This window comes from Ictalurus punctatus, chromosome 3 (genome assembly GCF_001660625.3).
Source record: "Ictalurus punctatus breed USDA103 chromosome 3, Coco_2.0, whole genome shotgun sequence".
In the NCBI taxonomy this organism is placed as follows: Eukaryota; Metazoa; Chordata; class Actinopteri; order Siluriformes; family Ictaluridae; genus Ictalurus; species Ictalurus punctatus.
Genome location: NC_030418.2, coordinates 18,911,863 through 18,926,328, shown reverse-complemented (window position 1 = coordinate 18,926,328; position 14,466 = coordinate 18,911,863). Strand labels below are relative to the sequence as shown.

The window sequence follows — 14,466 nt, the reverse complement described above, 5'->3', positions numbered from 1 at the left end:
ACATCCACATACTTACAGTTATAATTATGAAGACGTGTTGTAGTATAAACATACGTACATACCTATCAAAATTAGGTTCTTGTCCATGATCTGATGGCACAACATCCCAAATGAATAAACTCAACCATACATTATTTAGGATGCAGCAGACAATTCATACCATGCCTGAAAGATTACAGTCTTCCTATAATAACACTTAAGGGCTTTAGAATATTTTTTCCTGATACTATTTATTTACACTTTTTTTTTTTTGCATAATTAATCCAATTCCAAACAGAACCATTGTGATGTTTAATAATTTGCTTACATAAACTATCTGCCACCTGAATAAGGTCATAAAATTGTAACTTTTCTGAAGAAGAAAACATTACAAATTATCGTAATGTTCTCTAAAGGCAGTCCTTTTGACATCATTAAAAGTACACAAAGCTCAATGCCATCAACAATTTAGAAATAAAATGTTTGAATAAGAATGGTCTGTAATTAATTCAAAACATTGACATAGCATTATTCACTTATCAAGCTTCCTCTAAACACTAATGGGAAGGAAATACATACATTGCTAATGAAGTTTCTTTTGGGTCAGGAAATAAGGCAGAGCTTCAGTACACTCAGTAGCTCTAAATCCACTCTCAGCAGTACTACGTTGCAGAGAAATGTAGGAATGTTTTCTTCATATTAAATATGGTTTATATTGAATAACTTTATTAAAGAGAAAATAATGTGATCTGTGTGAAAATATTGTCTATGTCCACTTCTGTACTAAAATTCCCATACAAGCAGTCTATTGGCTTTACCACTGACCATTACTAGCAACATTTAAGCACAAGCAAGACAATTACCTAATAAAATGCAGTCATTAAATGACCAACCTCCTGTTATTTGTGCTTTTTTCCCATTCTGAAATGCCTAAACAGTCCACAAAAGCAGTGATCGCAGGTATTAAGGAATAGACTATAAATATCATAGATAATTACATACTTATATTAATTATATAGACTTTGTGAATGTAAGAAAATACTCAGTGACCCTGTCTTTTCAGGCTAGTGCTTGTATACAATGAGTGCCATTGTGATTATCAGAACCACTGTAACACAGATTGACATCAATTTGACATGAAGTTCATACTTTAGTCCTACAGGATAACAGTGTTTCTTTCCAGCTCATGACAGTCGAGTTTACACTAATCTAGAATGCAAACATAAAGCACAAAACAGTCGAGGAGCCTCCAAAGTATTAAGAAACTCAGTGAAAGATAGAGGTATTGTCCGTGGTGTCCCTTTAATGCCTGTGCATCTCCACAAATGTTTGCAAGTACATCCATTCTCTGTTTTCTTCAGAGCTTCAGTAGCAATGCCTCCAATACGTCCAGCAATAACTTTCATTGCTGATGTTGTTGTTTAAGACTGAAAAAGAGTCAGAATAATATAGTATTAAGCATGTATAACAGAATTAAGCTGTAACACAGTTGCAAACAGTAAAGAAGGTAACAGAGTGAAGAATGATTTCAGTATGACAGTCATTCCACTCATGAAAATTTGTCAAATCCTGTGTAAAAAGTTGCACGTAGGGTCAGATAGGTCAAGACAGAATTTATTTCCTGATAAATGTTCATACTGTATACTACTGCAGGAGTGCAAGTTATAGAGCAGTGCTAGGCGTAGAAAGACCTGAGGTACCTAGTTTTTCATTTCCTTTGCATACTACTACAAGGTTCCTTACCACTTCAGTGCAATAATATTTGCCTGCCTTAGTGTGGTCATTGCTTGTCCATATATTGAAGGGTCTATATATAAACATCATTATGCTCACCTGGTGGACAGCTGTATTTAAAAAGAGTTGGTTGAAAAGTAATACATGCAAGTCCATTTTTCATTAAGTTGACAAAAATGTCAATTTTAATAAACCTAGTTGTAGATCTTTCTCTTTCTTGGATTTAAAGGCAATATTTTCATTTGTATATTCTTTTTCATTTCTTCCCAGCATTAAGGAAAAAATGTCACACAGAATGTTTCCTATACAGCAGCAAACATGGTGGTGTCTGCTGTTTTGGGAAATGCATGAATGTCACAGAGTGTGTAATGGTTTATGCAGTGCTGTTTTCCTTCCAGCCAGATTATAATGTGTAGTGTCTGGCAGAATGTTTCTCTGGACATATTTTAAGTAAACAAACAAACAAACAAACAAGCAAGCAAACAAACAAAAACCCTTAACAATTATCATTGGTAATATTACTTTTGCAATGTGCTCACTTTTGTTTCTTCCAATTTTAGTAAGCAGCATGTATAGAGTACATTTGTGGCATGTTGAAAGGTTTGGACACCCTTACAGATGTAAAGTCTTAGAACATAATTAACTTGTTATGCTTTAATTGACTATTATGGACTTATTAGGCAGGTCAAGAATTGTCATTAGGAATAACAATTCCAGAGTGTAATAAATTGGCTGACTCTTCAAATCACCTTTATCTATCATGGCCCTCTAATAATCACCATCCCTGAATTGACTACATCACTCCCCCCCCCCCCCCCCCCCCCCCCCCACACACACACACACACACACAATGTAAAAGTGCTTTGAGTGTCTAGAAAACCGCTATATAAATGTAACTGTAACTGAGAATCAACAGAAGGAATCCTTAACTACGACCTCATCACAGAAGTAAACATCTGATCTATGCAAAAAAATATCTAGATATTCCATAGGCATTTTGATGTTGTGGACTGATTAAATTGAACTTTTTGGTCACAATCACCAAAGGTATGGTTGCAAAAAAAAAATGGATATCTAGAAGCATTCTGGAAAGAAGAATGGGTGAAAATTCATTGATAAAGAATAAAAAAGACTCCTAAAAAAGACTCCAATTTGCAAGTTCATCAATATGAAATAACTGTGGATTATTATTTGCAGAAAAATATTATAAAAAAAAGTTTGCAGAGGTTGTGTTTACTTCTTTTCACTTAAAAAAGCAACAAAATATGTCATTTGGCCAAAACTGTATGCTTGTAACTCCCCATAATTGCATTAGTATTATACGGATGAATCCAAATTGTATATCGATAAAATAATGACCTGATTATATTTGTAGCAGTAATATTACGTGGAATGAGCAAATTCACCAAGAGGAATATGTATAATATTTAAAAGCACTTGAAAAACAAATGATAATACCTGACATAAAAGGACATTTTTCACCCCAGCAGAGAAATTTGATTCAGTAGGTGAGCTCTGACACTGACATAGATTTTTTTATTTTTTATTTTTTTTTATCAAAGACAAGGATTCTTGTCATAACACCTTTGCCATCAAGCTCAGCTTGTCAGTGCTATTATCATCAAGGTTCACCAGGAACCTTGGGATAATGACAGATGAGCATTTATGGCTCTCATTTGCTATCTGTAACATCAGGAAGATCAGACAATACATTTTGGATTTGTGACAACTCCTGAACAGCTGTACTTTTCTGCTGGTAGGCCTTGCTACTAACCCATGTTTAAGTTACATACTCTGTCTCACTCCAGTTGCTCCTTTTAGACCTTACTTTCTTGCTTTCAGTGTAGTTAATAGAATAGAATTGTCTACAATGAGTCACTCAACGAGGCCTACATTTCTTCCAGTCTATATGTTAGTGACATCTAAAACCTTAATCTTTTAACTTGTGATTCTCCAAAGGTACACAGTGTTTTCCAAAATCTAATTGCCTTAAACACTGTAAAAAAAAACCCCAAACAAAAAAAAAACAAAACAAAAAAAACGCTTAAGGACTTAAATATTCTAAGAGGAATTACAGACATTCTCCCTGAACGTGTGTACATATACAGTCAGGTTCATAAATATTTGGACAGCACCCAAGTTATTATTATTTGAACTGTCTACCATAATATATTGGAGTCAAAATTAAATAATGACTGCGACGTCAAAATGAAGGCTTTTAGCTTTAATTTTAATTAACATAAACATTGGGGGATTGGTGTAGGAATTACAGCACTTTTGGTCCCCCTTTTTAAAGGGACCAAAAGTAAGTGGACGAACTAACAATCATAAATTAAATTGCAATTTCTAATACTTGGTTGCAAATCATTTGCACTCAGTGTAAAGTCTGGAACCCACAGACACCACCAGCTGGGTTTCTTCCCTGGTGATGCTCTGCCAGACCTTTACTACAGCTTAACCAACTATTCTTGCAAGTTCGTCTTCTTCGACCCATCAGACTATTTATAGATTGGCCAGCGTTTACAGCATTTATAACACTTAGTGGTTAGTGTGTTTGCCTCGCACCTCCAGGGTTGGGGGTTCGATTCCTGCCTCTGCCCTGTTTGTGTGGAGTTTGCATGTTCTCCCTGTGCTTCGGGGGTTTCCTTCAGGGTACTCCGGTTTCCTCCCCCAGTCCAAAGACACGAGTTGTGGGCTGATTGGCGTTTCCGAATTGTCCATGGTGTGTGAATGGGTGTGTGATTGTGCCCTGCGATGGGTTGGCACCCCGTCCAGGGTGTCCTCCGCCTTGTGCCTAGCGTCTCCTGGGATAGGCTCCAGGCTCCCCGTGACCCTGTGTAGGATAAGTGATACAGAAAATGGATGGATGATGTTGGCCATTTAGTGGACGTTTAGTAGCAATACATTTCTCTAAGTCATCTCTATAATAAAATAGACTCTTTAGAATTCTGCCTTAGTTTAAGTCAGTTCAAATAAAAGATCACACAAAAACAGTGCTATACTTTTTGTATGTTTGCTCACCATGATCTATGTCAGACTGTTCATCACTCTTCTACAATAATGATAATGAAAAAAATTACACATGCAATGCAGTGCTGAGTTTGTCTTTGCCAGACTTTTGGGCAATTATGGGAAAAAAGGGAGACAGAGATTAAAGGCCCACTGCTGAAGGACAGGGAGAGACATTGGTTTTTACAGCCAGTGTCTTTATGCCCATTTTCCTGCAAGGACCTAATCTTCAATGACTGTCAGGCAAGCACTCGTCTCACCGCCAAAGCTCCTTACACGAGTCGACACTCACTCAGCCTGCTCAGGGCAGTACATTGGGGGTAAAGTCAGGCTCAGTGGCCCAGAGACCCCAGGGAGACTGAATGGTATCACAGTATCTTTAAAGTAATGTCCTCACACTATGCCTGACCATAGTTAAGGCAGATTATTCCTGAAATATACATTTAAAAAGGCAAAAGTAACATTCATTCATGTCTGACATTGTCCGATCATTTTTTTCTAACAAGCACAATATTTCATCCTGAAACACATTTTTGGACAATGTAAATAAACTCACAAATCTGGAAAGGCATTCAAAGCCAATATTAAGATATAACTACTATTTATTTATTTATGTATGTATCTATCCATTTAAGTTTTTGTTATATTTACATTCAGGAATCACTATGTAATGTTCTGGCTACTCAGTGGGCACTCTCCTATGTGGCCATCTGCTCATTTTATACAACACCATTTTAATGAAGTATAGACCATTTGTTATATACTTGGTATGTATTACTCTATGACACAATAGCATATCTTTAACCCCCATTCAGTCGACATATTGATGGATAGCACTGAAATAAGAGCCCGCACCCTCTTCTCTTCTTCTGTTTTTGTGTATATCAAAGTCAAAGTCAATGTCGTTTATTGTAATGTGTAGAAGTACTGTGTACAAAATACAATGAAAAACTTTCTTGAATGCTACTCCACAGACAATAGACAAGACAGGAATACAATAGATACATCACTGCTATGTACACAAGTGTACATGGGTGCAGAAATTACAAAAATGTACAGGAATTAATAATTCTTGTTTTTTATTTTTAATAAATTTGCAAAGATTTCAAACAAACTTCTTTCACATTGTCATTATGGGGTATTGTTTGTAGAATTTTGAGGAAAATAATTAATTTAATCCATATTGGAATAAGGCTGTAACATAACAAAATGTGGAAAAAGTGAAGCGCTGTGAATACTTTCCTGATGCACTGTACATTAATGTGTTTGAACAGTCTTATGGCATTGAGTTAGAAACTATTCCTGAATCGTGTAGTGCATGTTCGAATAGATATGAACTGTTTGCCAGAGGGCAGAAAAGAGAAATGTGCCTGTGCAGGGTGACTATGGTCATTCATAATGTGCTCTGTCTTCATGTCCTCAACTGCTGGTAGCTGTGTGCCAATGATTTTCTGAGTTGTTTTAACAACCCTTTGTAGGGCTTTCCTTTCCAGTATGGAGCAGCTGCCATACCAGGATGCAATACACTCTGTAAGGACAGACTCTACCGCACTTATGTCAAAAGTGGTGAGGAGTGTAGTGGACATCCTGGTTTTCTTCAGATGCTGAGGAAACAGAGGCGTTGGTGAGCCTTTTTGATGATGGATGCTGTGTGCTCGGTCCATGTGAGTTTAGAAGTGAGGATGACCCCTAGGAATCTGAAGCTGTTGACCATCTCTATTTTGTCCCCTCTGATGTAGATGGGTGCATGTACCTTATGTTTCCTAAAGTCAATCACCAGCTCCTTAGTTTTACTGACATTAAGAAACAGGTTGTTGCTTTGGCTCCATTGTCCCAAGAGCCTCACCTCCTCTCTGTAGGCCGTCTCGTCATTGGTGGTGATCAGACCCACAATGGTGGTATTGTCAGCAAACTTAATCATAGTGTTGGAGCTGTGAAAGGCCAAACAATCATATGTAAACAAGGAATACATCACCGGGCCCAGAACGCTTCCCTTTGGAATGCCAATGTTGAGGGTCAAAGGGGAGGAGGTTTTACTGCCAATCCGCATGTGCTGGGGTCTGTTGCTGATGAAATCCAGGATCCAGTTGCCCAATGTGGCACTCAGTCCCAGATCTAGCAGCTTGTGGATCAGCTTTGTTGGAATGGCAGTATTCACTGGCCCTATTTTGCACACCCTGCACTAATGTACAGTTAATGTATTTATTTTTATTTTCCTAAATCTTTATATTTTTATATTTATGCTAATAGTTTTCATAGCTTAATAGTTTTTAGGCTTCTGATTTTCATAACTTTCTCTCTTTTTTATCTTATTGATATTATTTTATTTCTTGTATTTTACTGTTATTGTTAAGCACTAGTACACCAAGACAAATTCCCTGTACATGTAAACTCATGGTACTTGGCAATGAAGGTGACTCTGATTAATCTGGGAGCTATAATCCACAAATAATAGCCTCACGTAGCAGTTTTTATTGTCCAGGTGGGACAGAGTGGTATGAAGAGTGTGTAATACTGCTTCGTCAGTGGATCTATTGTGGTGATAGGCAAACTGCATTGGATCTATGTTGTCTAGAATGATGCTCTTTATGTGTTGAGGCACCAGTCTCTCAAAGTATTTCATTGCATTGGGGGATAATGCCACAGAGCGATAGTCATTAAGACAACTCTCTTTGGGTTTCTTTGGTACAGAAAAAATGGTGGTACTTTTGAATCACATTGCTACAGCTGTATCTCATACTAAATTGTTTCAGAAATTAAAACAAAATCTAAGATAATACAAAGGCTACCTGAGTAAATAGAAAATACAATAAAAATAGTAAAAAAATAGTTTTTAAATGATAATGTTATTTATTGAAGCAGAAAAAGTTATCCAATACCAACTGGACCTGTGTGAAAATGTATTTGCCCCCATACTAATTCCCAAATTCATGGAACTGCAATCATAAGGTTCAGCTGGACATCATAGGGTTCAGCTGGACTAGACAATCAGTCCTGATTACTGCAATCAAATCAACACTTAAATAGAACTTTTTCAACACCATGAAGTTGGTTAAAAGGTCTTACGCAGTAACACACTATGCTAAAATTGAAAGAAATTCAAGAAATGATGAGGAAGAAGGTGATTGAAATGCACCAGTCTGGGAAGGATTACAAAGCTATTTCAAAGTCTCTGGGACTGCAAAGGACCACAGTGAGAGCCATTATCTCCTAATGGAAAACCTCGGCACAACAGTCAACCTTCCCAGAAGAAAATTCCTCCAGGAGCACAGCAACGATTCATCCAGGAAGTCATAAAAGAGCCAAGGACAACATCAAAGGAACTAGAGGCATCTCTTGCATCAATAAAGGTCACTGTTCATTACTCCACTATCATAAAGACACTGGGCAAAAATGGCTTCCATGGAAGAGTGGCGAGATGAAAACCACTGCTAACCCAGAAGAACATTAAGGCCCATCTGAATTTTGCCAAAACACACCTTGATGATCCACAAACCTTGTGGAAGAATGTTCTGTGGACTGATGAGTCAAAAGTCAAACTGTTTGGAAGACAGGGGTCCTATTACATTTGGCATAAACGGAACACCAAATTCCACAAAAAGAATATCATACCTACGGTCAAGCCTGGTGGTGGAGGTGAATAACAAGAGTTTAGTTTCATAACTGATTTATGATTTTCTCTACATATGAAGTCATATTTGGAAGTAACAGTGCTTGTTGTTACTGAGGCATAGTGGACAACTACATATAGAGCAGAGACAGAGAAGAGACAGGAACTCACAATGCTGTTACAAATGCACAACTGCACTGCAAGTGTTCCGGGGTTTAAGAGTCGAGCTTTGTGATGACTTGTTAAGATTGGATAAAGATCACATTTACTGCAATGCATAAATGAGGCTCTAATACAAGACCTTACTCGAGCTCTTGGAACTGCTGCTTTGTAGTTTATTTTTAAAATACTGCAACAGTAAGAAAGAAGACATAAAAGTAGTAAAACTGCACACAACATATTTTTCCACATCGAGGAACTCACATTTTCTGTACTGCAACCTGTCACAACATTCTTGCTTTAAAAACACCTTTCAAACTGATGCTAAAATGAAAGCTGAAATATAACATTAGCCACTGACATAGTAGAAGAAAAATCAGCAAAGGTATGTTTAAGCAGAAATAATTTTACTAATACCACACCATATTTCATGTTCAGCCGGCATTTATTTGAATACTGGACATTTTGGTTAACCAAAAATAGAAAATCTTTACCTGGGAACATTTTAGTAAGCAATTTATATGTTATTTTTCCTTTAAAAAGTTAGTAGCTTGCTTGTGTCACTATCTCTGTGCATCTTAATTCTGTCCTCACTGCAGTTTCTGGGTTACTGAGCCTTCTTTTCCCTTTGATGAAAACAGATCAGGTCTTTATTTGGCAGCAGGAACACCATCTTTCTGCCTCCGCTGGCCTCCTCCCAGGGGCTTCCTCAGTGTAGTGGGAGTATGCAGCCCAGACAGAGTGATTACACAGGTAGAGAGAGGCCACTGAGCTGGAACACCATATCTTTTTCCAGACACCCCAGTAGATAAATGGGTGAAGCTGGAAATTTAAACACTGGTACTGAACACTCAGATCACACTGTTCTCATTTAATCAATCAGCATGACTCTTTAAACAGCCCAGTATACTGTCTGTATAAGTCAGTTCCTCATTTCTCAGTAGTGCAGAACCCATTTCTCTCTCTCGCTTGTCCAGGGCGACATGTTCTCTGAAGCTGTGCTTCATCCATATAGCTCTAAGCAGTCTGAATCTGCTCTAAGCACAATCTACATCTTCCCCATCCTGCCCTTGACAGCCTGCCTTCCTTCTTCCTGACCATTTGCAGTAAAATGCTTTATTGTCAGTATTTCTGCTCTTGGCCACTATGTGCTTTCGAGTAAATAACTACATTATCTATGTCTCAGCCTCTGGGATGGCAGTAAAATCCCCTTGAAAGTGCTGAACTGTGAACAGACTCTTAATAGAAGCACACTTTCCTGCCACAAAGTGACGTAGCAGGTGGTGAGCTGGCCGTCTTTAAGATAACAGCCATGTAATCACAGCAGACCAGACCTGTACAGCTTGGCTGTGAAAGAGATAAGAGCCAAGCTTATCAGGAAAGAAAGGTGTGTGTGTGTGTGTGTGTGTTTGCATGTTTGGTGTGGGGGCATAGGTAAATATCAGTGAAGGGCAAGTGGTTTCAGCACCCACATGCGTAGCTTTAATTCTTCCTTGCTTTCACCTGCAACAGAAGAAATGTGTCTACTAGTAGTGCAGTAGCAAATGCCCTGATAAATGGTTTAAATACAGGAGGGAACCGAGCCAGTGTTCTTATGTCAATACTGCTGTTATGATAAATGTGTTGGATGGATATTTTAAAAGCTAAATCTGCCTCTTCTAAGGACAGACATGAGCTTAACTGGCTCCTTAAAATGCTCTTTTATACTGGCTCTTTTATCTAACCACCACCAGACAACTTTACAGTTGACAGTAGGGTTGTTATGTTGTCATAGTTCCACTGTGTTTGATCAGACAGTTACCTCACTGGTGACTTTTTCAAAATACTGATTAAAAATGCATTTTCCTCTGTTAATTTTTTTTTTTTTGAAAAATTGCAAGCTCCTGTAAATATTGCAGCATTTCCTTGATTTTGTGTTAATTTCTGCGATTGCAATATCCTGATGGTACTGCTTATGTGTCTGACTGTGACTGTTTCACAACACTCTCCCTCTGGTTTCTCCACCACAGTCAAGTCAGCCATGGTAAAAACTGGAGTGTGTACTGCATATCTGGAGTTTTATGGTAAACGCGAAGTGCTTGAAAAAAAGCTCCTCACTGACTAACTGCTATATAATCCACTACTGCTGTAAACACTCTAGCATGTTCCTAACTTTATCATGCACAATAGCTATCAAATGCATAGAAGTGCATGGAATTGCAGTGCATACCCTTTCCCATACAGTGTCTATTTTTTCCCCATACAGTATATATGATTTAAAAAAAAATCTGTATGTGTTTTGTAAGTGCATATATTTCAACTAGCACATATGCGTGTGATGATCAGGTGTCCACATACTTTTGTTCATATACTGTACAAGGATTTTATAATACATTTTAATTAAAATTTAACCATTGGCTTGTATGTTTTTAAACGTTTTTAAACTAATTATTATTGTGATACCATGAATAGGAATAACCACCCTTAGTTGACAGATACACACATTGAATGGAATCATAGAGGTCAGTGGGGTGTGTGTGGCTGAGCTGTTCCAGCACTGGGAGATCCATGGCATTAGCAGAGTGACTGAGCATGCACATTTAGGCTGTGGTGCTATATGAAGAGTGACGTTCATGCAAATGCTGGCCACGTTCTGGTGGTATTGACTTGAGGGTGACAGTGAAGTTTAACAGAAGCAGGTTCCAGACAGAAGTGGCACATTCTTTCTTGCGTGGCACCCTGTGAGCATCCTGGTGGAGGACAGTACTAGCCACTGGCGTGTAAGCACGACTAAGCAAATCTGGCAGTGCAGTCGAGCCTGACCCTGTTAGCCTGGCTTCTTGATTCCAGATCGAGGGAACAGAGCCCAGCGTAGCTGTACTAAGGTCAGTAAGCATGATTAGCTGAGAGGCAGGATTGAGAGGAACTTGGTGGTTATAAATAAAATGACTCTTTTCTCTGCAGGTTGTCGGATGTTCATGACTGGAGATAACAACCTTCCCAGATGACTGCAGGGCACAGGGGGTGACAACAAGGGGGGCACGGAGTGACAAACCTCTCTGCTAGATCACCAACAGACTGTACCAGGTGGAGCTGATTAGTGCTTATTAGTTCTGCCTGGCCAGTACACTGTCCCTGTGGCCTAACCTACATATCCAATTTGTGTGCATGTCACCTTTTGTTAGACACGGAACAGTGTGTTAGATTCACATCAGCCATGATTGATCTTGTTTTAACTGATTGTGTTTCTTTATAAGTAGTCCTATTCTGAATATTTTCCTTTGTCTCTGCTAACTAATAATATCAGACTCCTTCCATAAATGCTAAATAAATGTCTTATCATAGAAAACTTCATCATATCAACAATTACACATATGTTTATGTAGATTGCTACTATATGGCCAAAAGTATGTGGACATCTGACCATCACACCCATATGTGCTTGTTGAACATCCAATTCCAGATTTAGTCCCACTTTGCTGCTATAATACCTTCCACTCTTTTTGGAAGGCTTTCCACTAGATTTTTGAACATGGCTTTTGGGATTTGTGGATTCAACCACAAGAGCAATGTTGAAGTTGTGCCTTGATGTTGGGGGAGGAGGCCTGGTGCGTGGACTCATCCCAAAGGTGTTCAGTGGGGTTGTCTTCAGGGCTCTGTGAAGGCCACTTAAGTTCTTCCAAACCAATCTTGGCAACCATGTCTCCATGGACTTCACTTTGTGCTCAGGGGCATCGTCATGCTGAAACAGGTTTGAGTCAGACTCCAGTTTAAGGTTTGAGTCAGTTCCAGTGAAGGTAATGCTACAGCATACAAATATATTCTAGACAATCATGTGCCTCCAACCTTGTGGCAAAAAAAAAACCTTGTGCCTCCAACCTTGTGGCAAAAAAAAATGTGGAAAGCCCACATAGAGGGGTCATGGTCAGGCATCCACATACTTTTAGCCATACAAGTATAGTGTATGTCTCTGTGTAGGATGTTAATACAGACATGATAACTTATTAGAGCTACTGTCAGATGCCGTTATAGCATATTGGTCATAATTTTCTGACCAATCAGATTCGAGCACTCTGGAATAAATCTAAATATTGTGTTGTCCATAAATTATGAAACTGAGAATGCCAAAAGGCCCAAAAGCTATATATTTGGGTTTGACAAATTTGAGAATACTAACATAAATTTAGCAGCATGGTATGAAACATCTTACATACTGAGGAGATATGATTCACTTTGTAACAGTACAGTATGTGGACTAGCACTACAGATTTGATTACTGGCAATATGCAAATGTTAAAGTTAGCAAATAGTGGTATATGACTCCGTCCACATTCATAAGCACAATCATCTTGACAGATGATGACAGAAAACTAACAAGGAGCATAGTGTCAAATACACTGCTTTTACAGTCCATTCATAGTGTGCTATGGTAGATTACTCTCACATCTGTCTAAACATGTAATGTAGTTTTTATTTATACTGTATATATGATACACAAAGATAGTTATTAGGGCCTCTGTAGCATCACACAGTTTGGTTGCTATTCAAAATTGCACTTGAATATGGATTTGCTGCAATACATTCTCAATACATACTGAGAGAAGTAACAGTGCTGCTAAAAAAAATTGCCCTGCATGTGCTGAACCATAAACACACCCGTTGCCTGGACACAAGTCCACAGACATTTCTCCCTTTAGTGAGACTTCTGGTGTATTTAAATCCGAACACTTCAACCCCTTCAACATACATTTCATTTTCCTCTTTAATTTGACAACAGCAACAAAGCTTCTCAGGATTTGTGTTATTGATGGGTAGTAATTTAGCACAGATGTGACACAGCAGGGAGTGCTGAGCTATATGTGACAGCTTTCTGTCAACTCAGAGGAAATATTTATTGCATTTTTTTTTTTTTTTACCCCTTTTGCAGTGGGATAATTATAGCTGATGCACACTGAACTGTCACTGTTGCTCCTCATGGAATAGCTGATTTGGCAAGACGAGATTGGATACAAGCAAAAAAAGATGTGCTAGGGGAAACAGGCAAAGCCAAAACGCCAGAGAGTTCATTACATCCATTAATAAAATAGGGACATTCTATATTTTCTGGTTGTTTAAAATGCCAAATTGAGTCCATCTCTACACTTTATATCATAAAGCAGGTGAGGCTTTCCTCAACTTGAGGTAAAAAAGTCATTTCAAGTTCATGGTACAAGTATTGATGCTTTTTTCCCCTGTAGAGTAAAAAATTGATGATTAGTTTATTACTTATTTTAGACTGCTACCCTTCCTGGTCTTCAGAAATAAATTTCTTCATGCCAGTTCCTTTAGGCTGAATATGCCCTATTGTATTTAACAGTATGGTTTAAAAAAAAAAAAACAACAACAACAACAAAAAACCTTTACAACTCAAAATATATTAAGGACTAATGTACTGTGATAATCTGTAGTAGCAACCCAAACATAGTGCGTGTGATTATTTGCTTCTTTATAACTGAAATTTATCTTCAACATACAATATAAAACGCTATATCTTTGTACTGAATCTACTGCAGTTTGATGATTTATATAACATATTGATGTCAGGGACCTTGATTAGGTAAGTTTCTTCTCAATGATTTTTAGAAATTCATAGAACAGATGGTAGGTGAAATGGATTAATATAAACATTATTTTACAACCCAACTGGTACTACTGCACTTCAAAACAATTACTGTAGGGAATGCTGGCAACGGTCATGAAGCATAAACTGTAGAGTACACATATGGTGTTATTTTACTGCCAGTAGTCAAGAGCACAGTCATGTAATGTGAGATCTTCATTCCTTTACACTCACTCAAATATGAGTGGTTTTAAATTTGGACTGATCGTTCCACTCTTGTTTAGAAAATGTTCACATCCTCTCTAATTTGTCTTGCATACTGCAAACCTGTTCTGTGCTGATTGTATTTCAGAATTTCTTTTCTTTTCAGTAATCTCTGATGATCTACAGTCTGTCA

At 38.0% G+C, this 14,466-nt stretch overlaps 1 protein-coding gene across 2 annotated transcripts in view; it reads right to left on the bottom strand.

Annotated features, from left to right (window-relative positions):
• Positions 1–685: 685 nt before the first annotated feature.
• Positions 686–14,466, bottom strand: part of zgc:171482 (zinc finger protein) — a 73,453-nt gene continuing 59,672 nt past the window's right edge. Inside the window, exons 7-8 of one of the 2 annotated variants that reach the window (XM_053679723.1) lie at positions 4,279–4,546; positions 686–1,406 (exon numbers count right to left, since the gene is read on the bottom strand). In XM_053679723.1, coding sequence (XP_053535698.1) covers positions 1,401–1,406; positions 4,279–4,546 — 274 coding nt within the window. In that variant the 3' untranslated portion in view covers positions 686–1,400. The remainder of the gene's footprint in view (positions 1,407–4,278; positions 4,547–14,466) is intronic. The other variant, XM_053679724.1, reaches the window with a different exon arrangement.